This window comes from Triturus cristatus, chromosome 10 (genome assembly GCF_964204655.1).
Source record: "Triturus cristatus chromosome 10, aTriCri1.1, whole genome shotgun sequence".
Classification (NCBI taxonomy): domain Eukaryota; kingdom Metazoa; phylum Chordata; class Amphibia; order Caudata; family Salamandridae; genus Triturus; species Triturus cristatus.
In genome coordinates, this window is record NC_140593.1 from 130,887,731 (window position 1) to 130,911,835 (window position 24,105).

The 24,105-nt window shown below is 41.8% G+C and overlaps 2 protein-coding genes across 7 annotated transcripts in view; one reads left to right on the forward strand and one right to left on the reverse strand.

Annotated features, from left to right (window-relative positions):
• ANAPC13 (anaphase promoting complex subunit 13) overlaps positions 1 to 21,934 on the forward strand; it is a 35,938-nt gene extending 14,004 nt beyond the window's left edge. For 4 of the 6 annotated variants that reach the window (XR_014970012.1, XR_014970011.1, XM_085630624.1 and 1 more), the window contains one exon: positions 21,496 to 21,934. Coding sequence is in view for 4 of the 6 variants with exons in the window: in XM_085630624.1 (XP_085486750.1) it covers positions 21,518 to 21,742 (225 nt within the window). In the remaining 2 variants the exon portion in view is untranslated. Of the gene's footprint in view, positions 1 to 21,490 lie in introns of all 6 variants that reach the window. The other 2 variants (XM_085630623.1, XM_085630622.1) reach the window with 1 other exon arrangement.
• The window catches only part of LOC146789020 (large ribosomal subunit protein eL14-like), a 200,670-nt gene that overhangs the window by 25,856 nt on the left and 150,709 nt on the right, over positions 1 to 24,105 (reverse strand). The window lies entirely within an intron of this gene.

Here is a 24,105-nt window from a genome sequence, read left to right on the forward strand (position 1 = left end):
CCTGGGCAGCTGCCCACACTGTCCATGCCTAGCGCGGGCCCTGTGAGAGAGGGAGGGAGAGAGCGAGAGACTGAGAAAGAGAGGGCACAAAGGTAGTGGAAAGAAAAGAGGGAACATTAGAAAGAAAATCAGAGAGAGGAGAGTGTCAAAGGAAGATGAAGCGCAGGAGAGCGACAGGGACACTGATAGAGAGGGAGACAAATAGAGATAGAGTAAGTGAGAAGAATAGAGAGAGAGAAAGAACTAGTGCGCAGGAAAGAGGGACAGGCTGCTAAATGTACTTTTCCTTAAAATGATACAATGCATGGCGTGAAGAGCAAATGTTTTGTATGTATGGGACTGGCAGCTGCCCACACTGTCCATGCCTAGCGCGGGCCCTGTGAGAGAGGGAGGGAGAGAGCGAGAGACTGAGAAAGAGAGGGCACAAAGGTAGTGGAAAGAAAAGAGGGAACATTAGAAAGAAAATCAGAGAGAGGAGAGTGTCAAAGGAAGATGAAGCGCAGGAGAGCGACAGGGACACTGATAGAGAGGGAGACAAATAGAGATAGAGTAAGTGAGAAGAATAGAGAGAGAGAAAGAACTAGTGCGCAGGAAAGAGGGACAGGCTGCTAAATGTACTTTTCCTTAAAATGATACAATGCATGGCGTGAAGAGCAAATGTTTTGTATGTATGGGACTGCAGGGGAGCACCTAGGCTGCAATTGTGGGGCGAGCAGGGAGTGCCCCCCACAGTGCCCGTCCCTTCCTTCTTTCAAAGACTGGAGGGGGCCTGCCTTCTCAAACGCCGTTCCTCATTTGAAGCCCACGTGGCTACACCTACCTGTCTCAGTGGGACCTGATAATACAATCCGGATAACGCCCTCTCCCTCATCTTTGTGGGAGGGTGGGGCTCCTGTCAACCATCCTGACCAGGGGAGACTTTTAGCGGCGGATGATACACTATAATGTAATACTGACTATGTAGCGCATTTTAACCTGCAACCTGGCGCAGATGTGCAGCGACTTCAGGTAAGGACTGTAATTTAAAAAATGTTAAACAGTTTTAATGGGGATCCTGTACATCAGCGATTTGAGAAATGTTTGCTAGACTGCTTTTGAAAATACACCTTACCCGCTTGCACGCTGCACTTTAGCTTTTAGGATTCCACGCCCGCCCTAACCCTGGTCGTTTGTGTGGAGAGAATCTTCATGCCCAGTGAGACAACTGCGGCCTCCGTTTTTGGTTGGTCAGCAGTCTAGTACCAGATTTTTGGCCTCCACTGCCTATTTAAACTGCAACCCAGCGGCGTTAGGGGCCCTGCATCTCGCTCCTCTGGGGTAACAGCTACGACTAGAATCCTAAAAAAGCAGGTTTATGCATGGAGGGAAGTACGCCCATGGGGTGAGGCATTCCATAAAGATTTTTTTGCCAGCTTATTATTTCCAATGTCGCGGCTCCCCAGGGTATTGGGAAATAATACCAAAGTGTCTTTCTCATAACTGTGCTGAGGCTTTAACAATGATGTCACCCGTCATTTGTGTGGCTTAATGGCTACAGCGGCCGACTTTGAAGCTGGTGAACCAGCCACAAGTCTGGCTGGAAGCTCAATCAACCTGTGATTCTGGGCAAATCACTTAATCTAGCAGTGCCTACAATGAATGTATCCATCTGTAATGCTACTTGTGATAATGTAAAACGCTCTGATACCTTCGAGTCGAGTCGAGTTCACGCTATATACAACTGCAAAACAAAAAATATCGACCAAGGCTAACAAACTATCAGGTCATCTCTGCCTTTCCGCTCAGGCCATTGTTTTCGTTCAGTGGTTTGCATTTCTCGTATATTCATTTAGCAGCAACATACCTCACTAAGCCTGGTCTCACAGATAAAAATCCTGTATAAACTAAATGGAAAATAAAGTGCTGTCAGTGATTTAAGAATCCTTTGGTTGCATATGCTTGCAAATCTTCGGGTATTCCGACCTCCTTGCAGTATCCTTCTCAAAGGAACACTCCAGAGAAGGGCTGGTGCGGAGGTCTCCAACCTTTTCAGTAATAAGATCTACTTTATGTTCAAGGAAGAGCATTCCCGAGCTACTAGTATTATCAGAGTGTTAGAGTGACCACATCAGACAAGATTACACTAGTGGCCACAATTTGCAAGATTACCAGCAGTGATCATCGTAGTGCATCAGCCACTCTTGCCAGTATAAAAAGAAATAAAAGCATTGGCATAGCCAATAGGTCTCGCCTTTGGGACCTTATAAGTGTGCAGTTATCCAGCACAATAACCTTGGTGCAACTGATAGAGATCAGGGTGAATATATTATCCTTACTTCCACGGATAGAGTAATTTCACAGTTACACGCACATACTCTCATCACACACTAGGGCCCATTTCACTAACATACGCTCAAATACTCTACCAGCACTGAACCTGTGGAAAGAAAACTCCTAAACACCCTGCATCTATATCGAGGTCGATAAGACCTGGTTATTGTAACTGCCCTGAAACATAACCTAAACAATCTATATCATAATAATCAAACATAGTACTCAATAATTGACAAGAAATAATAACCAACACCGTATTCAAAAGTATATTGCTTTATCTAAAATTAGTCAAAGAAAGTAAATCAGAATAAATCATTTTTCTCATAGTTACCTATTCTAGCTAAATGTCAGAACGGGTCAGGACAAGTCTCTCGGTAAAGTCTCTCAAGACGCAGTCCTCTCAGCAACAATCCTCATCAACGCAGATTCGGTACGCGGCAAAGGCAAATGGCAAGTGGCAAAAACCCTCTCTAGGCTAACAATTCTTATAGTAAATCGAACAAAGAAAAGATACATAACGTCCGCTGAACCGCTGAGCAGAGCGAGAAGGAAAGGATGTCACATTGCTACATTCGAAAATCTCCGCTCAGGAAAAATCACAAAATAAACAAAACGGAACAGGAACCAAGAAACACAACTGTATCTTGTAAATTCTACATTTCCTCGGCAATGAGATCATGGTTCAGAGTCTTTCTTTAAAGCTCCTTTGTTTCCCAAGGCTGCCAAGGACATTTCATTTCACTTGGAGATCACCCAAAAACTGCTGCTGTCCTCACGGAAAATTTTACCAGGCAAGCAAGGACTGTGGTCAGCTGACTTCAGGACCATTTCCAGCAGGGCTCTCTCTCGTCACAGTTTTCTACTCGAGGCCAGGCTTAACATATCGGCCATCTTTGTTTAGGCCACCATAGGCCACAATAGACCATCTTAATTAAAGAGACAAAAACAACGTTACCACAGCATAGTGATTAAACAGTGTTAACCCCACTAATACCCTTATGTGTACGTAATTATCTAGCCTCAGCAACATAGAAAAGCATTAATTCGAAAGCGTTTCGTGCTTTGAAAATAAACAGCACTCAGCAACGTTTAAACATGGAAACATACAAACGTGCATGTTATTATTAAATAGCACACATATGCGTTCCCACGTGTAATTCTCTCAGGTTAAAACAAACGGATTGATTAATATAAACACTTACACAAGACAAATAATTAATAAATTAATAATTAATACATTATTATAACAAATAGACATGCCAGAGCTTCAAAACCCAGTTAATTTTCAAACAGAAAACTCTGCTCTAGCAATCCCCCCTTTGGTGATTTTATCACCAAATAACCCAAAAAAAAAAATAGTAAAAATTTAGTCCCATTTAGGAGAAATATTCTCCCTCAATTCTTCTAATTCAATTTCTTGTGGTTCTCTTTTCAACCTCTTGTTTTTCTTCCCCTTATTTAATTTCTTTTTCCCTCTCCTGTTTTTACAACACACACACACTAATCTTAGTATCAATAAAGCAACAATTATACAAGTTAAAGGAAACAATATCCTACCTATAATAGTACTACCTATTTTTGTAATAAAATCCTTAACAGCTATCATCTTATTAGCTATTTTAGTCCATAAACTCTCAGCTTCAAGTGGTACTAATTCTTCATGCAAATCAGTAATATTTTTGATATAGACCTTCAGGTCTTTGCTTTCGTCAGGAATGTAAGTGCAACAATGTTGAACTTTCAGCATTCCACAAACTCCACCCTCTTTGGCTAATAGAATATGAAGGGCAAGTCGATTTTGCATAGACATGGCACGTACGGCACTTAATTCCGTATTCACCAAAAGAAATCCTCCAGCGGTATTTGTCGATAAGCGATCAACCACTGTTGACAGTTTCCGAATTCCATAAGCATTCAAAGAAATTCCCACTGCTGGAATCAAAACCCCAAAAATATTACCCACTATTTCAGACCAAGTTTCTCTCTTAAAACGCGTTAGTAAATTAACATGTTCTACATCTTCTATTTTATCTATATGAAAGATCTTTGGAAAAACCAGGCCCACATAACACGTGCCATACCAATGGTCAGGCAACTTGTAATAAGCCTTGTTCCCACAAACATAGTACACTCCTGGGAAAACTGTATCTTCTCCACCTCTGAAACCCCATCCTGTTGCAATGAAGTATGTATCATGACACTCACTAGTCCCAACAAAGTATGTATCATATTGGGATTTCCTCCTGGTAATGCACAACTTACCCTTCTGTGGTGCATCTAAAGCTAAAGTTGGACTAGCCCCATTCTTCAACTCTTTTCCCATCTCAATGTCCCAAATTGTCTCACTCACTTTATATTTCCCTGCTTTCTCATGCATGTTCAATCTCCTTTCCTCTACCATATCCAGGAAAGCTTTCTCCTCTTCTTTCAGACTGCAAGTTAAATTATTCTTAAAAATATAATCTAATGTTAATCCTTTTTCTTCAATAAAAATGTCACCAAAAGTGTTAGCTTCTTTAGCTGGATTCAGCTCTTTGTTCATTGGCAAGTGCCCAAAAATACTATCTCTGTTAGACATTTTATAATCTATTTTCCCTAACAAATAAAACACACTACTTTAAACACTACAAGAAATACCATATGTAGCTGGTAAATGGTGATAAGTAACACCCTCTGAAACTGATGCAGGTAACTGCATACAGACATGGCAATCCCTAACTTCCATTGTTTTCACATATTCATATAACAACTTTGAAAAAACATTACTAGAAAAATTATTAATTGACCTATCTTTGTGTATGTAAGTGTTACTAATTCTAATCGGAACTATTTTTTGCAAATGTTTCTCTATATCTGTCATATTCTCTGTATGTATCTCAAATGTAACTTTAAAAGTAACTAATAAAACTAAAACACCCCATAGAAGCATTAATAATCCAGTACAGCAGCAGCACATCCTACACCACCTTTTTAAGAAGGCACATCTATTTTGATTATCCTCTATGTTAGCCATTTTACTACTTTGACCTTATCTCTTGACTTAGCCTCTACTACTCCACTACTGAAATCTCTTCAGTTTCTTCAAATGATTTTTCTATTCACTTAATCCAAGTGAACCCTTCTTTATTCAATTTGATACTTGTCATTCTTCTCTTCAACATCAAATTGTATTAGATCTTCAACATCAAAATCCTTAGTATTTGACTCTTCTCCAATGTCAATCAAGAGTACTTTCAGGATTTCACCAGTATCTTCCTCAACCACTTCTTGTACGGTCTCCTCTGGATTTCCTTGACTTTCTGCCTCTTCACCTTCAGACAGCGCCACGTACGTCCATTCCGGCGACCTATACTTCTGGTTAGGTTTTCTTATTCTTTTGATCTTTTCTGGTTCTTTTGATTCTTCTCCTTTTATCGAATTTTGACTCAATATTTCATTTACTTGTTCAGCTTTTGATGTATTCGCTCTTATTATTCTGTATCTCAGCCTCTTAACTCTGTTGTTAGGCCAACAATCTCCTTTTACCACCTTTTTCGGCCTTATTTCTTTGTTTCTTTCTCCAATCCAAGTTCTCTTTCTCAGAACTCGACCCTCTGTTTGTTCATTCTCATCATCCAATTCTGCTTCAAGTGCCTTCTGTTTTCGTTTTCTAGCAGTTTTCTTTTTCTCCACAGTTTCTTCCACCACTGTTTGAGACTTCCCTACTTCTGTCCCTCCTCGGGTCTCCGACACGCAATCTTCTTGCTGTCTACTTGTCCCTGGCTTGTCAAGAATGTTCCCTACACCTCCTCGGGGGTCTTCCACAATCTGTCCCTCTCTATCTTCTTCTGACCCTACTTCTTCAAGTGTAATCTCAAGTGGTTCTTCAACCTCCTCCTCTTCTGATTCAGGAGTAGTCTCTGTGGAATTTCTCTTTTCTTTTCTTTTTCCTTCACTTTCACTGCTTTTTGAAACTTCAGGCTCTCTTACAGAATCTGATCTCTTCTCTGATACTCTCAGTGGTTCACTTGAAGCTTTTTCTGCTTCTTTCCTCACTGGTTCTGTATCTTCATCATCACTGGAATCTGATTCTTCAAAATACTCTTTACCAGTTCCCTCTTTTGGGTTTGGAACTCTCAGAGTATGACTTGCATGTACCCAGTTTTTTACTCCAGCACACTTTACTGCAGTTGTTGTAGTCAAAATGACTTGTCTTGGCCTTCCCCACCTTGGAACCAAGCAATTTCTTCTTCTGTGCACCTTAATCCTTACCCAGTCCCCTGGACTCAGATCATGAGCTTGCTTCTTCTCAAGTGTGGTAGCTTCTTCTCCAACCTGGTGAAACACAGAATGAACTGCGTCAGCCAGGCCTTTACAGTAATCCAAAATCATGTCATCAGTTATTGTCATCAACTTATTGACAGGTACAAATGCATGGCGCATTGCACGTCCCATGATTATTTTGTGCGGACTTAAACCAGTAGTTCTATCTGGAGTAGATCTAATAGTCATCAACACTAGCGGTAAAACATCTGGCCATTTCATGCCAGTGGCTAAGCACATTTTTCCAATTCTATTCTTGATTGTGCCATTAATCTGTTCAACCACACCAGAAGCCTCTGGTCGGTATGCACAATGTAGCTTCTGCTGTATCCTTAATGCTTCACAAATCAAACCCATAAGTTCATTATGGAAGTGTCCACCTCTATCAGACTCAATCGTTACTGGAAACCCGTACCTAGGAATCAATTCCCTTAACAGTAACTTTGCCACTGTTATTCCATCATTTCTCCTAGTCGGATAGGCCTCCACCCATCTTGAAAACAAGCAGACTACCACAAGAACATACCTCAGTCTGTTCACTTGGGGCATTTCAATGAAATCAATCTGCATTCTTGTAAAAGGACCTCCTTCTCTGCCTATTGTTCCCAGACTCACCACTGTCTTTTTCCCAGTGTTAAATTGCTGACAAATCAAACACCTTTGACAGATGCTTTCTGCAATTGTCCTGAACTTTGCATTGTACCAGGTTTGCTTGAACGACCTGATCATCGCATCCCTTCCCAAATGTCCCTGGCCATGATACATTCTTGCCATTGACGACAAAATGGAGTTTGGCATTACTGGTCTGCCATCTCTGTAGACCCAAACATGGTCTGTTTCTCTTGGAGCACATCCTGCCTTAATCCAATCTTTTTTCTCTTCCTCTCCTGCCTCATCCTGCAACTGCTTCACTTCATCCCATGCCTCTAAGACATTAGTAAACATCACAGAGTAAAAAGACATTTCACCCTCTCGTTCCCGATTAATAGACTGGTTTGTTTTTGCACAGTATTGCGCAACATCATTAGCATAACGGTTTCCGACCGTTATAAAATCCTCTCCTTGTCCATGGGCAGCACACTTTACAACTGCTAACTCCTTAGGCAGCTGTATCGCCTCAAGTAATTTACCAATCACCTCAGCATTCTTTATCGGGGTTCCACTTGATGTCAAGAAACCTCTCTGTAGCCAAAGTTGGCCAAAATCATGCACAACTCCAAATCCATACTGACTATCAGTCATCACAGTTGTCCTCAAATCTTTCCCAATTTCGCAAGCTTTTGTCAATGCCACCAATTCAGCAACTTGCGCAGATTTCACTCCTTTCAATGGTGATGCTTCCATAACCTCTGAAACCTTACACACTGCATATGCTGCACATAGCACACCCTCATCATTCCTCAGGCATGATCCATCCACAAACAACACATGATCACTCTCATGCAAGGGAAGATCCCTTATGTCCGGTCTTGGTTTTGTACAGTAATCAAGCACATCCAAACAATCATGATCATCTTCTGTCTTCACACCCACATTTTCAATATCTGGCAACAATGTCGCTGGATTCACATTCACACATCTCTCAAGAGTTACATTTGATGCTCCCAGAATCACTTTCTCATATTTAGTCAGCCGACTATGTGACATGTACTGGGTTCTGCTTCTTGTCAAAAGAATTGCCACATTGTGAGGTACGAATACCCTTACAGGATATCCCATTATGATTCCCTCACTCTGTTCCAGGCTTCTGCATGTTGCAGCCACAGATTTCAGACAACCTGGTAAACCTACAGCTACAGGGTCAAGTGTCGATGAGAAGTACGCAATAGGCCTCCTCAGCTGTCCATGCTTCTGAATTAACACAAAGTGCACATCCATTCCTTTCACTACAGTACAACTCAAACTCCTTTTCGTAGTCAGGCATACCCAAAGCTGGGGCCTCACACATTCTACTTTTCAGCTCTTCAAATGCTGCCATTTGTTCTGCATCTAGTTCCAATGAGTCTGTCATCTCACTTTTTGTCAGCTTAATCAGTGGCTTTGCTATCAGGGAAAAATTAATTATCCACTGACGACAATAACCCACCATACCCAGGAACATTCTCACCTCTCTCTGGGTTTTCGGGGCTTTCATTCCCCTGATGATTTTGATTCTGTCATCAGTCACTTTTCTCAAACCTTTTTCAATATTGTGCCCAAGATAATGCACCTCTTTTTTGCAAAATTGCAATTTGGCTGGAGATACCTTTAACCCTCCATCTGCCAGATGATTCAGTAAAGCTATGGTATCCACTTCACAAGCTTCTCGCGTCTTTGATGCCACAAGTAGGTCATCAATATACTGCACTAGTACTGAGTTCTCAGGCATGATCAAACTTTCCAACGATCTTTTCAATAACTGATTGAATATCGAAGGACTCTCTGTATACCCCTGTGGGATACGACACCATGCTAAAATACGCTGGCCAAACCTAAATGCAAAAATCGGCTGGCTGTCATGATGCAATGGAATTGAAAAGAACGCATGACACAAATCAATCACTGTATACCACTCAGCATCATGTGGAATCTGATACAAAATCACTGATGGATTTGGCACAATAGGACAACATGCCACCACAATTTGATTAACTTTTCTCAAATCCTGTACGATCCTAAATTTCCCATTACGCTTTTTCAGTCCCATTATCGGTGAATTACACGGACTACTCAGTAGTTCTCTCAAGACTCCCTGCTGAATCATTTTCTCAATTATAGGAGTTATCCCTTCAATTATTTCTGGTGTCATTTTATATTGAGGAATGTTAGGATATGTAATTCCCTCTTTCACTGCAATTTTCACTGGATCTACATTATTCATCAATCCCACATCCTCTCCAGTAAAATCCCAAACTGTTCTTTTCACTGTGTCTCTCAGTTCTCGAGGCAGATCCTCCGGATCAAACACTGCAAATGCACCAATTAACTCACTTTCTCTATTTTCTAGAGTCACTCGGTACAAAACATCCTCATCTGGTGTCTCAAAGGCTATTCCATCCGGTGTACAGAAAATTGTACAATTCATTTTACATAACAAGTCCCTACCTAACAGGTTCACTGGACTCGTGTCACAGACGATAAATCTGTGCATGTCTGAAAATTTCCCTATCTGTACTCTTACTGGTTCAGTAAGACGGGTTCTGATTTGTGTATTGGCTACACCAACTACTTGGATTGCTTCATCCGAGAGAGGAAGATTTCTATTATCTGTTGACCTGACAGTTGATCTTGTCGCACCTGTGTCTACTAAAAAAGTAACACTTTCCTCATTTATTTTCCCATCTACAAATGGTCCTGCCTGGTCTATTTCTAGAGTTGCACCAAGTATGCACTCTTCTTCCTCTCTTCGGCACCGTCAATAATCACCCTCAGATTCACTCCCTTCACTCTTTAACAAGTACTGTTGTACCTGGTTAGAACGCCTTGGTTTGTTTACCTGTTCATCATTGTAGAATCCTGAATCCTGATTATACTTTTGTGACCCTCTATTCTGCGGCAAGGACGGTTTTGGCTCTTGACTCTGCTGTCTCACAACTTTCTGTTGTTGCTGCTGTTGATTATTTCCTTCATTCTGCACCTGTTGATTTAAGGGTTTATTCTCATTACTCGCTAATGGTGGATTGGTACACTCCGATCTCCAGTGCCCCAATTGGCCACAGTTGTGACAAGGAAACTTTTTCTTTGCTTCCTCAAGATTCCCCTTTCCTTTCCCTGCATATCTAGGTCTATTCCCTGCATTATTTCCTGGATTATTTGCCTGTTCCACCAACTGTGCTTCCTGTCTTTCCGCAACCTTCACTTGTGCCCACATTGCTTTCTCTTTCAGCTTTCTTTGTTTTGCTTCAATTTCATCACTGAAGTATTTTGCATGTCTCAGAATCTCATCTATTTTCTTACTCTGCCAATCCACTGTGTGCTCACGAATTCTCTCACCAATTTCAGGTCTGAGACCATATACAAATCTGTATACAAAATGACTCAAATCTTTGTCACCCAGGTGTTCATCTCCACTGAATTGTTTAAATGCCAGTATCAGCCTCTCGTAAAAAGCATGAACTGATTCTTTTGCTTCCTGTTGTGTTCGATCTATCTTAACCCAGTCTGTCTCTTTTGGAGGTACCTTACTCTTCAGGTAAACCATCACCTGATCATACTTTCTCATTACCTCTGGATCTGGTGCTCCTGTTCTTGGATCTCTTGGATATTCCTCAGTAGGCCAACTCACAACTATTTTACACTCAGTCCACAAGTCTGCTGGAACAATTATATCAAACAGACTATTCAGGTCAATCCACAGCACTTTTGACAATTTCACAAACCTATCTACCTGTCTATACCACTCGACGGGCTTTTCTCTCAATCGAGGGAAATCATTCGTAAATGATAAAATATCATGTCTGGTCCATGGAACATGTACATATCCTCCTCCAGGTATTTCTCTCATAGGATAATTATCCACTGGTTTCTCTTTTTCTCTCACTGGAAATGCTGAATAAGTTGTTCTGTCCTCGGATTCCTCTCTTCTCTTATACCATCTATCCTTCCACTTTTCTACATCTCCCCATCTTCGTAATAATGCTACCATTTCCTTAATCTGTCCTGTTCTACCAGTAGCATTCAAATTTTCAATATCCTTTTCTGTAAAATCCATCCTGTAGGTTTTTTGTAAAGCTTTCACTTTATCAATGTCAACTCCCTGCTCATTCGCTATTGCTCTTAACCTGTCATGTGTATTTCTCGCTCTCCAGGTAATATTTTTGCACATGAACATTAGCTCACCATCATGATGACTCTTCAGAATTTCTGTTGGAACTGTTCCTGTAACAAGCTCTTCTAATTCTACACGTAACCTAGCCACATCAATTACTTGTGAATCTTTATCCTTTTTCTGTAGAACTTTCATCCAATCATTCAAATCTTCAGCTGTTATCTCAGTAGTTTTTCTCACTGGAACCACTCTTTTCTGCGGTTCTAAAATTGGCATCCCTGAACAACTAGCTTCACTAGCATCCAGTATTTCACTACATATGTCATGTCTGGATTGTCTCAGGTCTCTTTTTTCTGCTCTTTTCCCTGAATCTCCTGAAGGACCAACTGAACTTATCAAATTATTCCCAACATACGGAATCACCAGACCATTTTCACCTGTCCTCTGTTTGTCAAACACAGGCATAACCGGACCTATTGTTACAGGCACCGTAACAGCTTCCAAATTCTTCGTTAATTCCCTAATCTTCTCAGTCAGCTCTGTTGTAGTTCTGGCTAGTTGTCTGGCATTTTCGTCACCACTTCGATTCTCTCTCTCCCTGAAAGAGTTACCACCTCTTGATTCAGGTGTCACATTTTCTGTCTCAATAATACAAACTGTATCTCTTATCGGAGAAACAACTGGTGTACTCTCCTCTGGTTCTGGTCTATATGGAGGTGGTCTTTTGTAAATCATGTCATTCAAGACCTCATCCTCATATTCATTAACTCCGTATCTTCTCATTTCTGACTCAGGAACCCTTTCTGCTCCCCCTTCAACTGTTCTCATCGGATATAATCCCTCTGACATACTAGCATCTCGCCATCTTTTCATTCGATCATGATGAGTCTCACGATCATGTCTCCTCCCAAACATGTACCTATAATATCCTCCAGATCTCTGTTTTTCTCGCTCATGAACTTCCTCTTCCCATTCCACTAAAGCCTCAAACTGTGTAGGTCTTGGTTTCGGGTCTAGACATAACATCTTTTCCCGTAAATTTCTTAACACAGCCAGATTAAATGAACCATGTTCTGGAAAGGCTAGAACTCCATCTTCTTTAGTATACCTAACCCAATTCTCTAACCATATACAGGTATGATACCCATATTTTGCAGCCATAAAGGATGCAGGTGTTTTCGCTGGAGGTAACAACTCACCCTCTCTCGTCTTAACATCTTTATCCTTGTTAAACCACATTTTAATTTTTCCAAAGAATGTTTTCTTCTTTTTCTCTTCTTGGTAATACATTTTAGCGTTTACCAAAACTCTCTATTCTTTCCCGTATTATAAATATACAATACGAATTTTCAACCAATAACAGCGCGACTCACACTAACGCACCAATCCTGGAGCGTCTACGTCACTAGAATAGCTCTTCCAATCCTTGCGCGGCTCACACCAACACACCAATCCCAGCGCGAACCCTATTCTGATTCACTATCCAATCAGAGCGCGGTCTTTCTGACGTCAGCAGTCGCTGCAGTCGCCTGTCTCCTGTCACTCGTCTACCCCTCCTTTACAAAATCTTTTCAGTAGACTTCGTGTCAAAATTTCTACAAAATCTATTAGTTACAACATAAAAACATCTCCATTGTCTGCTTCGCTAACCACAGAATAGTAAAGAAAATCTATTTCACAAAAATCACAATCTTTCATACATCCCTTAACTGTTTCCTCCAGGACTTATCCAAAGAGTCTTACAATCAATTAAATGTATATGCATTCACGCACATTCATACAAGAAAATATAATACATACACACAGAATCCTGCTTCCCGAGAACAATCTGTCCTACTACAGAATTATCACATACATCAACTAAGCAGCTTACCTCTGCCCAATTCCTCAAACAAGCTCAGAGAATACGACTCCTCCCGCGATAAGCTTTAACGGTGAACCTTACGGATCCCTGGGACTTAAGACCAGAGTTTCACAGATAACCTTCACTACCATACGCCCTCCTTATATACCAGAAATATATTCTAATAGTAACATACGACAATGTCACTAATTCCGAACCCAGACAATGTGACGCGCAACTTCAATTGTCACACGTTTTCCTTCAATCCCGTCTTTCCCGAGAGCAGCATATACTTCCCTCTGCCCTACTACGGAACTGCTACTAGCTCCCAAATTCCAGAAGCACTACATATAACTCAACATGACGACTCCAACATATAGTATTAGTACATATACCAACATCAATAATCAATAAGCTAATGTACAAGCAATCTTATCAGATCAAGACAATCATCAATAACCATCCTCTGCTACCAGGAAATTGATAGAGATCAGGGTGAATATATTATCCTTACTTCCACGGATAGAGTAATTTCACAGTTACACGCACATACTCTCATCACACACTAGGGCCCATTTCACTAACATACGCTCAAATACTCTACCAGCACTGAACCTGTGGAAAGAAAACTCCTAAACACCCTGCATCTATATCGAGGTCGATAAGACCTGGTTATTGTAACTGCCCTGAAACATAATCTAAACAATCTATATCATAATAATCAAACATAGTACTCAATAATTGACAAGAAATAATAACCAACACCGTATTCAAAAGTATATTGCTTTATCTAAAATTAGTCAAAGAAAGTAAATCAGAATAAATCATTTTTCTCATAGTTACCTATTCTAGCTAAATGTCAGAACGGGTCAGGACAAGTCTCTCGGTAAAGTCTCTCAAGACGCAGTCCTCTCAGCAACGATCCTCATCAACGCAGATTCGGTACGCGGCAAAGGCAAATGGCAAGTGGCAAAAACCCTCTCTAGGCTAACAATTCTTATAGTAAATCGAACAAAGAAAAGATACATAACATCCGCTGAACCGCTGAGCAGAGCGAGAAGGAAAGGATGTCACATTGCTACATTCGAAAATCTCCGCTCAGGAAAAATCACAAAATAAACAAAACGGAACAGGAACCAAGAAACACAACTGTATCTTGTAAATTCTACATTTCCTCTGCAATGAGATCATGGTTCAGAGTCTTTCTTTAAAGCTCCTTTGTTTCCCAAGGCTGCCAAGGACATTTCATTTCACTTGGAGATCACCCAAAAACTGCTGCTGTCCTCACGGAAAATTTTACCAGGCAAGCAAGGACTGTGGTCAGCTGACGTCAGGACCATTTCCAGCAGGGCTCTCTCTCGTCACAGTTTTCTACTCGAGGCCAGGCTTAACATATCGGCCATCTTTGTTTAGGCCACCATAGGCCACAATAGACCATCTTAATTAAAGAGACAAAAACAACGTTACCACAGCATAGTGATTAAACAGTGTTAACCCCACTAATACCCTTATGTGTACGTAATTATCTAGCCTCAGCAACATAGAAAAGCATTAATTCGAAAGCGTTTCGTGCTTTAAAAATAAACAGCACTCAGCAACGTTTAAACATGGAAACATACAAACGTGCATGTTATTATTAAATAGCACACATATGCGTTCCCACGTGTAATTCTCTCAGGTTAAAACAAACGGATTGATTAATATAAACACTTACACAAGACAAATAATTAATAAATTAATAATTAATAAATTAATATAACAAATAGACATGCCAGAGCTTCAAAACTCAGTTAATTTTCAAACAGAAAACTCTGCTCTAGCACAACAACATCAAGTGTTGCATGGCTAAACACTTATAAGGTCCCAAAGGCTAGTCCTATTGGCTATGCCAATGCTTGTTCCCATTTGCTGGGAATCGATGCAGCAAAAAATGTGGGTTTCAAGTTAACGTTTGTTACCTGCCACTCTTCCCTTCGCCTTCAAGGGATATGTGCGGTGCTTTGATATTCTTGTGCTTTTTGAAGTGCACCCTCCAGTGGATGTTTTTCCCCTTTTTGTTTACTGTCCGTCACATTATCATTGATTGACACAGTAAAGCGCTCCACATTCTTACCCATCACTGCCAATGTGTACATACCCCACCAGTGCCTGACCAGCAATACCCAGACTTTCCAGTCCCGGATTCATTAACAACTATGTGCAATCTTCAGCCATTGCGCCGCTGGACTAGCATCCCCAACCATCCTATCTCTGACCCAGCAAAATCCAGCCAGCCATGCTCCCTGCCAGCTGTCTCGGACCATTCCCTAGTTGTGAGGGCAATGCACACCTTTTACGAACCGTAGCCGCTATCTTCAATCACCTCACATGACCGCAGTCTACAGGCTTCCTTCCACCACTCCGTAAATCTGTGTACCAAATAAGTAACTGAACAAGATGGAGTACTTTGGGGTATTAATATGTATGGCGCTGCTTTAGTGTAGACCTAGCCACAAAGGAAAGGGGCGCTAGTGCCAAGGCATTGATTCATGAATATAATCACAAAAGGACTCCACTAAATCTGTGGAGGAGGGAACAAGAGGCGTGGGGTTCTAGGAGCTAGCAGCCTCCAATATTAAATGTTTACCACAAAAGAGCTGCTCCTAGTGTGATAACCCAAACGAGTTACAAGAACGTCGTGAGTGTGGGCATCTCACAAAAAGTTACGGACTGGTCTCACACACCACCTGGTGTCATGCTTCATCATTGACCAGTCCTCGCCCTCTAAAACCTTCGTTTGATAGAGGGCGGGCATACACCTGGAGACAGGGATGCACTTCTAAACTAAGGAGTGGGGGCCCGTGAAATGGAAAGTGAAGTTAAAAATCATTATAGTTACCAGAAAGTAAGTTTTAATGTGGCCAATAACTATATGATACTAAAAACAAAGGACGGTGAGTGGGGTGTTTAGTGTCCCCTAACCGTCTCGTGAATGGTCGACATGTTTCTGCCAAAGCGGCCCAGTTGGGTCCATGGCATTCATCAGGACCTAATAAATAAAAAGGGGGGCTCCGTTCTTACCAATCGTTGTAGCTTCGGGAGGACCGGGAGCAGACACATAGGAATCGGAACAATCCATCACGTGTGACAAGGTGACACAACTGTGGATTCCCTCTGCCCCTTCCCCCATGGGACAAGTTGTCCATTAAATTAGGGCTTCACCATTGGAAGCAATTTAGAAAGTGAAGTGTGGCCTACGCCACACCCACACAGTGGTAACATCTTACCAACGATTGGTAAGAACGGAACCCCCTTTTTATTTATTAGGTCCTGATGAATGCCATGGACCCAACTGGGCCGCTTTGGCAGAAACATGTCGACCATTCACGAGACGGTTAGGGGACACTAAACACCCCACTCACCATCCTTTGTTTTTAGTATCATATAGTTATTGGCCACATTAAAACTTACTTTCTGGTAACTATAATGATTTTTAACTTCACTTTCCATTTCACGGGCCCCCACTCCTTAGTTTAGAAGTGCATCCCTGTCTCCAGGTGTATGCCCGCCCTCTATCAAACGAAGGTTTTAGAGGGCGAGGACTGGTCAATGATGAAGCATGACACCAGGTGGTGTGTGAGACCAGTCCGTAACTTTTTGTGAGATGCCCACACTCACGACGTTCTTGTAACTCGTTTGGGTTATCACACTAGGAGCAGCTCTTTTGTGGTAAACATTGATTCATGAATACCCACATACTTAGTACTCTTGTCAACAAGGATGGAAGGGTGAGTGGCCCCACAGTTGCCCAAGCAGGTTCCTGCAGGTTGCCCGCAAATAGATTAAAGCGCATTTCCAGTTAACCTTCATTGTGGATCGAAAGGGTGGCTAATGCCCTACGGATGGAGTGCAACATGGCCCCGATGGACATTGCCATGGGCAATGAATGGGCAGTGCTTTTTATGGAAATCCAGCTATAGCGCTCTCTGGGATAACGGAGTTAAAAACTGGCAGCAACCAATCACAGCAAGATAATGGTTTACTCAGATAGTTGGCAAACAAAGGGCACAGCCGTGTGAAATTGTGCTCCATCTGAATTAGTTGACACCGAGGAGGGGCCTGCCCCATGTGTAACTTCTCTCAACTCGCTGCCAGCTGGCACAGGCCGGGAAGGCCCCTGAATGCATGTTTGCTCTAACTCTGCGCCGCTGGGTGGAATCAACTCTGCAGGGCCTGAGCATTCCAGACATGCAATTTGTACTTGATTCCTGCAGGGAAGGTTGGCTTAAAAACCAAAGTCAGTAGAAAACAAGCGCGCGCCTCACGCTCACAAGTGGGGGGAGCGTGGCCGAAAACAGGGACGAGCAGCGTTTCCCTTGCGAGAGTGAGCGCAATAATTGCTACCATATGGCGCCACTCGCTCCCGCAAGGGAATCGCCAAACGTGCACGCGTTGCCATTCAAAGCAATGAAACGCGTGCACGTTTTTGCCTGAAAAAGGGAATCGATGGCTAAAGGTCTTTTTCCTACGCAGCGCATGTGCGCTGCGTAGGCAAGACCTAAAAAAGATTGGTAAGTGTGGAATGTCTCTCCATGGGTAATATATAACATAGCTACAATAACAATGGAGCCAAGTTAATAATAGTAATGTCTCTCCAACGCTGCATGATAACCTTTATGTCTGTGGCCTGTAGTGGCAGCGGCGTTTGTTCATCACTGTGGTCTAAGCCCGTAGAAAATCCCAGTCGATAATTCAACTAGGAGTAGTCTCTTTTAGGTGCATTTCACAATCTGTCCCTTGCACAAGCACAGTGAAAAACGTAGTGCCTAACCCGGCATTTGCTTGTCTTTTGTTTTCTCTACATCTAAAGTGTTTTCATAAAGGTGCTTGATTTGTAAAAAAAAAAAAAAAAGAATAAATAAAAGTGTGCTGCATGGCAAAACTCTTATACGGTCCCAAAGGCGAGACCTATTGGCTAAGCCAATGCTTGTCTTATATGTAGCTTCCTAATGTGCTAAAGCATGACAGGCATCCACCTATGAGTGCACGTCCAAGAGTTAAATAACTGTGGAAATATACCATTTTATGACTCCATTTATACTCAAAACACAAAATAAATATGAATACATACCAATAAGATTTCAAGAAAAGAAATATGGATAAATACAGACAGAAATGTTAACATAAATACCATAAAACCGGGAACCCTATTTCTGGTGACAAAGTAAAGAGTCATAACTTGCCCGGAGGTCTTAACTTCAGCACCATTTATTTATTTGGTTATTTTTATGTAACACTACGCAATCCATACTAGGGTGTCGGAGCGCTTCACATAACAAGCATTGGCAAAGCCAGTAGGCCTCACCGTTATGAGAGTTCCAAGATACTGGCTGTGCCAATGCTTGTTTGTAAAGAATTGATTAAAAAAAGTGAAAGATGAAACAATACTGGAGTAAAGGCAAACACATATTTTAAGGTATCTCAAAACTGTACACTGAATTCAGTTGTTTGTCTTTATACATAGTATAGTTTATGTTTCAAATACCTATCCTCAGCAACTCTGAAAAGAATTTAAAAATAATAAGGAAGTTGAAAGGAAAACACTTACCAAGGCCTCATTACTTTCCACATGACTCACAATTGAAACGAGCTCCAGCAGTGTTGCAGTAGCTCAGGGAGCAGATTTATGGGCCTACAGGAGAAGAGACATTTCCTTTACAGTCATGCTAGTTACCTCTTCTGCCTAAAACACCAGCTGAATGAGTTCAGCAGCCACCCCTCCACAGCGCCATTAAAGCTTTTGTGTGCCAAGACTGGAATTTCGAGCCAGTATGTGGAATACAGGAGATAACTCTTAAAGTCTGCTCTGTAGTAATACCCTGTGGAAAATAATGCTGGGATTTTACAGTCATGCTGGGACGGGCAGAAGGACCAAGCCGAGGGCTGGGAAGCATCACTTGTGGAAGAGAGCAAGAAAACACATGCACACTCATGGAGTGCTGAATGAAAAAGGAAAAAAGTTGGGCCCTTAATGTGAGCAGTAGAAGGATACAAATCAACCAATCAAATGGATAAAAGAAGCTATGCTCCAGGAGAGGGACAGACACAAGAAGAGGAAGGCGAGCCATTAAATATCAAGAAAGCAAACAAGACTAACAATAAAGCCAACCAATGGTCAGGAGTGGTGGCCTCTAAGCCACTGTAACTATTGGCACGCTCTAATAGAGGCTTTCGCCCAGAGGCAGCTAAACGCTGACCGTAGGCAAGACCTGAAAGTAAGATACAGTATAGAGAGGCTTCTAAATAGGGATCCTAGTTTTGTTTTATTTATTTTTTGGGCATATCCGTCTGTATTTATCCATATTTATTCTTTCTAATTTTATTTGTTTTCATCTATATTTATTTTGGGTTTTGTGAACAAATGAAGCTGAAACTAGGTAAGTTCCGCATTTATTTAAGCAATAAATGGGCACTCATGGTTGAATGCCGGACATGATTCAATGTTATGAACACCAACAGATGATAAATCAATGCACTTATATGGAAAAAATGCAAATGTTAATATCAATCTTGTGCATATTTACTGCTGTTACGGCCTCATTACTAGAATTCCTTTCTTTTTTTAACCCCCCCCTTACATGTAAATCCTCACAGCTATTGGCCTGACAAACATGACTGAAAGCATTTAGAATCACTCAAAAACACAACCCAATTTCAGTTTTTATCCATATTTCAAAATAAATACAGAAAGGAAATTAAACGTATATCCGCCTATATTTATCCAAAAAAATCTATGAAAATGGAAAACAGGGAACTATATAAAGTAACAGCACACAGTCAGACATTATGTTTAATGTGAGAACATTCAGGTAAAATTAAATTCACATTAGGCCATGTAAGGTTCTTGGTGAGAGAGATGGAAATTGCCAGCATCACATCAATGCTAGTTTTACCCAAAAAGAGCACACCACATGAAAACATAAGGACAAGTGAAGCACAGTTTTTAAGGAGCGGGCTAGGTTGACCAGATTTTCAAAGCCAGAAACTTTTCCACCAAGAACTGAAATTACAACATCCGTCGCCATAAAAAAGAATATATAATAAAACTGCAAAGTCCAAATATATGCATTTTTTGGGTAATATAATAACGTGAATTAAAGGCATATTTGACGCAGTCATCTATATAGCATAAACATTCTTGTGGAATGCAGGTGTTTGTCCACCCTAGGTAGGATGTGTCCTGAAGAAAGTGTAGCTCTTACCTAAAATATCCCTAAAACAAAACACCTATAGTACGGTATCTGGTATCAGTAAAGGGCAGTGTCTGCCATTAACATGGTCTCTTTGCTCTGACAAATGTTTCAGATTCAGTAACATACTTTTTAGATTTGATAATACTGCCTCTCTTATCTTGTTGATTGAAACCAGTTTTTAGTCATTACAGGATTAGGAATCTCAAGGCTTTTTAACTCTCTATTAGCCTGACACCAATATCAAGTAGAGTTATTACTTACAACAAATCTACTGTTTTATTTGAATTGATTTTATGTACTGGGTGGGAAGGTAAAGGGAACGCTTCCAAATGTTGTGGTGACGCAGGGCAAAAGGTTTCTCCATGGGAAAAATGTTTTTTCTGCATAGAAAAACAAAAGTGAAAAGACAAAAAAATGTTTGTTTGCTGATCGGACTGCCTTTCCACACTCGTGGACGCAACAGCCACTAAAAGTATTGCGATTCACTAAGGAGTTTGCCCGTAATGCACAAATTTGTGCAGCTTTCCAGCTGTACAATGGCAGAGTTTTGAGAATAGACGAAAATCATGAATCTGTGCTTGTTAGGACTATTGCTTCTATGAGTGCAGATTTACTATCCACGTGGTCCCAAAATGGACATCCCTTGTACTTGTTATTTCTACACTCTGATTTCCTACCACCTTTTAGGTCTCGCCTGACCCAGCGCATGCGCTGGTCTGGTGAGACTTATTGAGAGGGCTCCAAAAAGTGCTACCAGGCCAGCATAGAGCTACAGTGCATGTGCGCGGGCGCGTGCGCCACGCTTTACCGCGAGTACTTTCACTTTTGCGGCCGCATGGCCGCTTGGCATAGCCAATAGGTCTCGCTTTTGGGACCCTATAAGTATTTAGTTATGCAACTGTTGCATGGCTAAACACTTATAAGGTCCCAAAGGCGAGACCTATTGGCTATGCCAATGCTTGTTGTAATTGCTGATTTGTCAACATTATTTTGAGTTATTGATTACGTGTATGTAAGTGCCCATGTTCTGACAGTTTGCTCTGTTGTTTTAAGCACAGCTCCTGATCTCTTCTTGGCACTATGGACAGTGAGGTGCTGCGAGATGGGAGGATTGTGGACCTTATCGATGACGCTTGGCGGGAGGATAAACTTCCCTACGAGGATGTTGCCATTCCGGTGAATGAACTGCCAGAGCCAGAGCAGGACAGTGATGGCACGACTGAGTCCGTCAAGGAGCAGGAGACCAAGTGGACAGATTTGGCATTGCAGTACCTGCACGAAAATATCCCACCGGCCGGAAGCTAGTGATAACGCACATGCTTGTCTACAGTAAATACTGCATCTGTAATGGCACCAGCCTGTGAAACAGGGAGAAATTGAAAGAAACACAACATGAAATGGTCTCATGTGATGGGGCATGCTTGATAAAGTGTTAAGACTACATTAGCCTTTTTTTCTGTCAATCTGCGTTTCATTATTAGATGTTTTTGTTACCTACCAGTTGTCTGTTGCCTAATTGAGATGTGTTCTCACTGTAGTCTGAATACGTGGATTTCTGCCTCAATATACAAGTCAGACTTTGTTTTACCAAGTGGAGTTCCACAACCCAGATATACATGAAGCGAATGATGGTCTTCGTGGAGGTTAGGCTTCAGCTCACGCGCATGTGTGTTCATTGAAGGTTCCTCATTCTTTCATTATAAGCTCACAATGCACAGTCGAAATGATGTGATCTGAGCAGATAACAGAGCAAGAGATACAAGTGTGTCTTTCAGTGAGGAGGGCAAAGGTGCTAGAGAAAGGCCGACCTGCTTATTTTCTGTATGTTCTGCCAATGCCTTTCTAGTTCTAAATCATCATCCACTTGGAACCTTTGGTAGACTTTGCTTTGCATCCTCCTCCTCTCTAGAAATGCGCAGGTCTTCTTGGAGAAGAAGTTCCCTATTTTAATATCCAATGAATTATTCAGTGGCAATTGTCCCCACTTACACTAGCTTGCTCACCTCCCCGTGCCTCTATACAGTCTTTCTGGCTGCTCAGTAGCCCCTATTATGAATCTCTTGGGCAGTGTAGTCTGTACCACAGACTCACCTTAGACTGGCAGCCATTTTAGCAGTTTTACTGTACTGTTCCACATGCCAATGGCCGTTTTAAAATGGTAACTTAAAAAAAAAATTAGGTGTGGTCTACAGTAGCTTTTGTCACCATTCCACATACAAACATATACATACAGATACACCGAAAACAAGCATTTGCAATGCAATAGGTCTCGCAGCTGCGAGTTTTGGAGCTATTGGTATTGTAAATGGTATTGCAAATGATAATGCCTTTAATTTATTCACAAGCATCAGGTTTCAGAGATCCACAAGCATCAGACATGAGGCATAAGACACCCACAAGAATCAGGCATCAGACATCCACAAGCATCAGGCATCAGACATCAGTCATGAGACATCAGGCATCAGACATCCACAAGCATCAGTCATCCGGCATCAGAGATCCACAAACATCAGACAATAGGCATCAGACATCCACAAGCATCAGATATCAGGCATCAGGCATCCACAAACATCAGGCATCAGACATCTAAAAGCATCAGACATCAGGAATCAGACATCAGGTATCAGACATCAGGCATCAGACATCCGGCATCAGACATCCGGCATCAGACATCCACAAGCACCAGACATCCACAAGCATCAGACATCAGGCAATAGGCATCAGACATCAGGCATCCACAAGCATCAGGCAATAGACATCCACAAGAATCCGACATCAGGCATCAGACATCATGCATCGGACATCATGTATCAGACATCCACAAGCATCAGACATCAGGCATCAGACATCCACAAGCATCAGACATCCACAAGCATCAGGCATCAGACATCTACAAGCATCAAGCATCAGACATCAGGCATCAGACATCAGGCATCCACAAGCATCAGACATCAGACAGGCATCAGACATCATGCATCAGACATCTGACATCATGTATCAGACATCCACAAGCATCAGACATCAGGTATCAGACATCCACAAGCATCAGACATCAGACATCCACAAGCATCAGGCATCAGACATCTACAAGCATCAGGCATCAGACATCCACAATCATCAGACATCAGGCATCCACAAGCATCAGGCATCAGACATCCACAAGCATCAGACATCAGGCAGCAGACATCCAATAGCATCAGACATCAGGCATCAGACATCCACAAGCATCAGACATCAGGCATCAGACATCCACAAGCATCAGACATCAGGCATCATACATCCACAAGCATCAGGCATCAGGTATTAGACATCCTCAGACATCAGGCATCCACAAGCATCAGGCATCAGACATCCACATGCATCAGACATCAGGCAGCAGACATCCACAAGCATCAGACATCTTCACGCATCAGGCATCAAACATCAGGCATCAGACATCCACAAGCATCAGGCATCAGACATCCACAAGCATCAGGCATCCTCAGACATCAGGCATCCACAAGCATCAGGCATCAGACATCCACATGCATCAGACATCAGGCAGCAGACATCCACACGCATCAGACATCAGGCATCAAACATCAGGCATCAGACATCCACAAGCATCAGACATCCCAAGCATCAGACATCAGACATCCACAAGCATCAGGCATCAGACATCCACAAGC